General features: G+C 36.8%; 1 protein-coding gene across 1 annotated transcript; it reads left to right on the top strand.

The window, feature by feature from the left end:
• The first annotated feature begins 1,080 nt into the window (after nt 1-1,080).
• On the top strand, nt 1,081-3,114 carry LOC140772918 (NAC domain-containing protein 43-like). The gene is made up of 3 exons (XM_073115182.1): nt 1,081-1,534; nt 1,678-1,943; nt 2,072-3,114. Exons 1-3 carry the CDS (start codon nt 1,363-1,365, stop codon nt 2,759-2,761), a joined length of 1,128 nt encoding a protein of 375 aa, XP_072971283.1. The 5' UTR covers nt 1,081-1,362; the 3' UTR covers nt 2,762-3,114.
• The last annotated feature ends 3,144 nt before the right edge of the window (nt 3,115-6,258 follow it).

Here is a 6,258-nt window from a genome sequence, read left to right as displayed (position 1 = left end):
TATTAGTATTAATTGATAAATTTATACAACACATGAATGAATTTATGTAGTCGAAATTTGATTAAAACTTTAAAATAAACTACTTTCCTGCTTACACTTACTGGACAAGATTAGAATGAAATTTAATTTAACTAGGATAGAGTGCTTCTCCTACTTAAACTAAAATTTCTCAACTAAAATAAATTAATTTAAATTTTGAATTGAATCGGAACTACTCCTAGACCTACTTATAGAATTGAAAATTTATTCTTAATTCGCAGACCATTTAAATAGGAGAGATAAAATTAAAAAGATTAATTTATCCTTAAAATGTGAAGCGAATGACGTGTACTTCCGATCATACTAACCTCTAATTCGGGTTTTAATTTTATCTAATATTATATAAATCTAGTAGCCTGATTCTCGAGAAATTAGATGTTAATATGAAATATAACTAGTTTGTCGTCTTGTTTGTGAGTATCATGTGTCTCGATAAATATTTGCTTATGTGAAAATAAAAGAGAACTATCTTGCAAATCGTCCTAATGAGAATAAAGCAGAGTAGGCAAGAGGGTGTGTTTGTTATAAGATTGATGTGCCCTACCAGCATATGTATGCTATTTCAAATGCTGGTAGGTCCCCTGAAAGCTATATGCCTCCGACTCCATCAATCATCACACACACACACACACACACACACACACACACACTCCCTCCCTCCCTCCCTCCCTCTCTCTCTCTCTCTCTCTCTCTCTCTCTCTAATTTCTAGATCCTTTTTATGCGCTTATTTCCCTCGTTGTTGTTGTTGTTGATGATGCTGCTGTTATTTTTGTAGTTGTTGTTGCGGTGGTTACACAGGTCAGAGATAGATAAAGAGAGAAATGAATCATGAGGATAAAAGTGACAGAGAGAGAGAGAGAGATTCTTCAGAGAAATAGAAGCGATAGTGGTAGTTTTGCTTGTGCTTTTCTTGGAGATTTTTAAGGTCGCCTGTCATCCGTGGAGATGCTCTCTCTCTCTCTCTCTCTCTCTCTAAGCTCTAGTTTCCAACTCTTCTATTCTACTTTTTTTTTTTCTCTCTTTAATTGAAGAGGGACCACATCTTTCGCTCTCTTTCTTCTCTAGTAGGTGGGTGGCTTTTCACTGTTGCAGCAGAACTACCCCACTGTTCAGCAGTAAACCAAGAAGATAGAGTGATAGCGGTAAACTTTTTCTTTCTCTGGCTTCCACCCTTTGTTTAACCACTACATAAATACCACACCTTCTCCTTCCTCTCTCCTTCACACTGCCACCTTGCATACTCTCCTCCTCCTCCTCCTCCTCCTCCTCCTCCTTGCTCTTTCTTATCCCTCATCTTCTTTCTTTTGAGGAAGAAGCTAGAGATGAGCATCTCAGTTAATGGGCAGTCTTGCGTTCCCCCCGGATTCCGGTTCCATCCTACTGAGGAGGAGCTCCTCAACTACTACTTGAGGAAGAAGGTGGCCGCCGAGAAGATCGACTTGGATGTCATCCGCGACATCGATCTCAATAAGCTCGAGCCATGGGACATCCAAGGTGAGATTCTTCATGTACAAGCTTTAGATGATACTGAATTCGAATTCAGGAACTCCTGCTCCCTGCTCTAATACTTTAACACTAATAGTTCTTCGCATTAATTGTTTCATTTTTTTTATTTTTTTATTTTATTTTTTGTACAGAGGAATGCAAAATTGGCTCCACGCCGCAAAACGACTGGTACTTCTTCAGCCACAAGGACAAAAAGTACCCCACCGGAACCCGAACCAACCGTGCGACGAAAGCCGGCTTCTGGAAGGCCACCGGCCGAGACAAGGTCATCTACACGAGCTTCAAAAGGATCGGCATGCGGAAGACTCTCGTCTTCTACAAAGGCCGCGCCCCACACGGCCAGAAGTCCGACTGGATCATGCACGAATACCGGCTCGACGATAACTCCGACGCCAATGTATATCTTTTCATTATAATTCGTAATAAAATCCTTTCCGGCTAGCTGCCAAGATTCCAGTCATTAATTAATTAGTACTAGGTATAGCTAGATATATATTTCCTGAATGGTTATAATATTGGATTTAGGTATCTGGATCAATTGGAGAAGCAATCCAAGAGGACGGGTGGGTAGTCTGCAGAGTGTTCAAAAAGAAGAACTACCACAAAGCCATGGATAGCCCTAACAACTCCTCTTCTTCCACAACCAGAGAGGCCAAGATTACCCAGATGATGCAATCGAGCTGCGATGGCGCACTCGACCAGATCCTCCAGTGCATCGACAGATCTTTCAAGCAAGAGAATGTCTCACTTAACAAACACAGCATCTACAACGACACCTTCAATTCCAATGCCAGATACCTCAGGCCGATCGACACCGTCTTCGACGCCGACGTACATGAAAGATTCTTGAAACTGCCGGCTCTCGAGAGCCCGTCGATCGCCACGGTGTACACGCCGCCACCGCAGACCGACGACGGCTGCAGTAACCAAACAAGCTTCTTGCAGGAGACGATCCATGCAGTCATTGACATGGACGAGGACTACAATGCGAAGGCCGGAATCGCGAATTGGGTCACGCTCGATCGGCTCGTCGCCTCTCACCTCAACGGGCAATCCGAGGCGTCGAAGCAGCTCGCGAGCTTCGAAGACCCATGCTTCGCATTTGGGTCATCGCAAGACTTCAACCACGATAATGGCCGCGGCAATGGCGATCTATGGAGCTTCGCGATGTCGGCGTCATCGGCGTCAGACGCCCTAAGCAACGTCTCTCTATGACCGATTTTTTCCCACTAAAATTTGTCGCATAAAGTTGGGAAGAATCAATTACGGCATTAATAGTACTATGTAAGATTGTATGTTACTATGGAAGCTAGACATGAAGCTAGGTTCTCACCCTAGTATACATATGAATAAAGAACAGTGAGCGTGTGAGAGAGGTAGACAGTGATTAATGCGATATGGAGTGACACTTTCATGTCTATGATCTCTTGTTGTAACTCATTATAGTAGTCTGAGAATTATTTGCCAGGTGAGGTAGGATAATGGGAAATGTTTCCTTTATTAGTGTGAGTGTCGTGTAACTTTCTTTCTCTTTCTTCTTCTCTACTTTGTAACGAAGGTTAATTTTACTTACATTTTTCACCCCCTTGCACTATGACGTAATCTTACGTTCTGTTTACCTTTTATATTTATATCTAAAATATTACTCAGGTTTGGGAGAAAGGTTGGGAGAAAGGTGAGCTTTGGCCCCAGTTTGGGGGCGCGATTCGATCAAAAAAGAGAAATTTGGGGCTTTTGCTCCTTAATTATTGTACTGTGGGGTTTCTTCAATAATTTTCAGAGAAAGAGAGAGGTCAGGAGAGTGGAGTATTTGTCCAAAATAGGCTGCATTACTTATCGGAATAATATCTAAATAGATCCAAGTTACAGACACCTGCAACCACTCTTTGTACCAGATCGATAGGTCGATAGAAAACGTTGCCTCGTTTAGTTTGTACTAATAATTTTATACACACCCGTTAAATATAAACTAGTTACATCTATAACTTTATTTAAATTTTATTATTTTCTTTTAAAAATTTGTACTAATTATAAATAAGTATATATTAATTGTACTATAAACTTTGCTTAGTAAACATGTATAATTTTATCACACAATTTATATTATATAAAGTTTGACTAAATAAGTATTTAGTTATAAAATATATATATAAGAGAGTTATAAATTATAAATAAATATCTCTTATGTACAAGCTAAACGCCAAATTATTTAGCATCTTACTCTAAACTTAAAATTGCTGGCAAGATCAACTGATTATTCTAAACTAGACCGCCAAATAGATCACCATTTTGTATCAAAACTTATTCATCTACTATCCCATTAAAATCTTAAAGAATTATTATACCGTGGGTCCGATTACTTCCTGGATTAAGCTTTTGGTCTGGTCGGTCATAATTTCTTTTTCTAAAGATTACGGTTTCTTGTCTTAGTAGGTTGATTTTATTTCTTTTCTAATTGTTAGTATTGCGGTTTGGTGTTAGTCGCGTATGATATTTTCACGTGTTGGGTGTGTCAAAAGTTATATTATATATTAATTATTAATACACTTACCCGGCCTTCTAGATTAACTGGTCATCCATTAAGTATTGTATATGTTTAAGAGAAGTGCTGATGTTTTAATTACAGTAGAGAACGCTAGGCTTCCAAGATACGTGGATATGAAATTTGAAATAGGATAATAAATATTAGTAAAATAAATAAATAAAAGAAAAATTGATGAGGAGAGTGGAGCTAACTCCATGACCATGGCTGAGGAAGTACCGCTACGTCCATGGGTGCCGTAGGAACGACGACAGCAGCTAGGAGCCAAAAAATGTCGTCCACGTGTACATGTAGGGGAAAGAGAAGGCATCAATCTACGAACTGGGTCAATTCTATGATGTCACGATGTGAAGACAACAATATTAATCAAATATATATTCATTATATATATATATATATAATGTCTAGAGATCAAAGTATGAGACTGTCCCACAAAAGTTCACTTTAGGAAAGTGTAGTACTGTGAGAGGTTGTCATGTTGTATAAAGTAGACATAGAGTTACGAATGCTGGGATGTAATATATATGAAAACTAGGGGTGGCAAAACTTGACCCGACCCGATAACCCGACACGATAACCCGACTGTTAATCGGGTTTGGGTTTAGATTAATCGGGTTCGGGTCATAAACGGGTCAACCCGCCTAACCCGATTATTAATTGGGTCGTGTTCGGGTTTATGCCTTTGACCCGCTTGACCCGTTTAACCCGTTTAAGTAAACGGGTCGGGCGGGTCAGGTGGGTCGGGTGACCCGTTTAACCCGTTTAGTTTTAATATTGTATGAATTATTAGGATTGTATTTGTGTAATACACCATTTATATATAATAAATCAGTAAATATTAAATTTTATATATGATTTGTATTAAACGGGTTAGACGGGTCGTGTTAGCGTGTCGTGTTAACTTGACCCGTTTATTAAACGGGTTAGGCGGGTCATGTCGTGTTACCCGTTTATCAATCGGGTCGTGTTCGTGTTTACTAAATGCAACCCGTTTATTAATCGGGTCGTGTTCGTGTCAAGGTAATGTTGACCCGACCCGAATCTGACCCGACCCGAACCCGCTTAACCCGACCCGATTGCCACCCCTAATGAAAACTTGTATACCGCACCCGGCCTTTTAAGAAAATTACTGTTTGCACCTTATATTTGTATTGTTTATAGATTTAATTTTATAATTTAGCGAATATCTAATAAAAAATAATATGTTATTAGATCGGTTAAATAAATTTAACTAAATATTTAAGTTAAATTAACAATACTAAGAAGATTATAAAATATCCTAAGCTCAACTGAAATTTAAATATTTAGTTATATAGAAATAAAATATCTCTACTTAATAAAATATTTTTACGGTGTTAGTTTAAATCTAATCTAGTATAATTTCTACACATATTTATTAAATTATAAAATTTGATTTATAAATAATAAAAATATAGGGTGTAAATCGAATTAAAGGATAGGATCAGAATTATAATTTAGGATGCACAAGGGTGTAAAAATGTACTTTTACCTTCTGTCTGTCTGTTGTACGAGAATTGATAGGGTAAATGGGTTAACAACACCAGAAAAGAACTGTTAATAAGACACAAATTGCTGGATTAAAATTAGGTGCAGGTCATGGTAGACTTTTATCTCCTTCAAGTGATCTAAAATAAATAATCATAACTAATGAACTGATTTAATCCTATAAATATAAGATTAGATAAAGATAACTTAATAAAAGGAAATTTGCATATAACATCCTGATTTTTAATGAATTGTAGTTTATACTCTATAATTTAGCAAACATGTACAGAAAACACTTTAAATTAGATTTGAACTAACACCGTGAGAATATTTGGTTAAGTAAACATAATTTATTTTTAAAATAATTAAAATACTTTTATTTCTTAAATAATTAAAATACTCTTAGTATCACTTAGTTGAGATTTATTTTTTAATATAGTTAATTTAACCCAGAGATTTAATTACGTTTAACTAATTAATCTAATGGCAGAATGTTTTCTGCACATATTCGCTAAATTATAAGGCTCGATTTACAAATAGTAAAACTGTAGGATATAAACCATAATTTTATTAAAAGATAAGATGTTATATATAAATTTCTCTTAAAATAAAAGATTTTATCTCCTTGTTCAGAAATGAAATTTTATAAGAGAAAATAAATATA

The sequence above is a fragment of the Typha angustifolia genome, chromosome 2, assembly GCF_048772165.1.
Source record: "Typha angustifolia cultivar Huaian chromosome 2, ASM4877216v1, whole genome shotgun sequence".
NCBI classification, from domain to species: Eukaryota; Viridiplantae; Streptophyta; class Magnoliopsida; order Poales; family Typhaceae; genus Typha; species Typha angustifolia.
Note: the sequence above shows the minus strand (reverse complement) of the source record. Positions and strands in the feature narration are given on the sequence as shown.

Bases quoted from the DNA above. Each gene is read 5' to 3' on its own strand.
- LOC140772918 (XM_073115182.1), top strand. From the start codon at position 1,363: ATGAGCATCTCAGTTAATGGGCAGTCTTGCGTTCCCCCCGGATTCCGG. The intron at 1,535-1,677 runs GTGAGATTCTTC...TTTTTTGTACAG, and splicing joins CGAGCCATGGGACATCCAAG to AGGAATGCAAAATTGGCTCC. The intron at 1,944-2,071 runs GTATATCTTTTC...TATTGGATTTAG, and splicing joins ACGATAACTCCGACGCCAAT to GTATCTGGATCAATTGGAGA.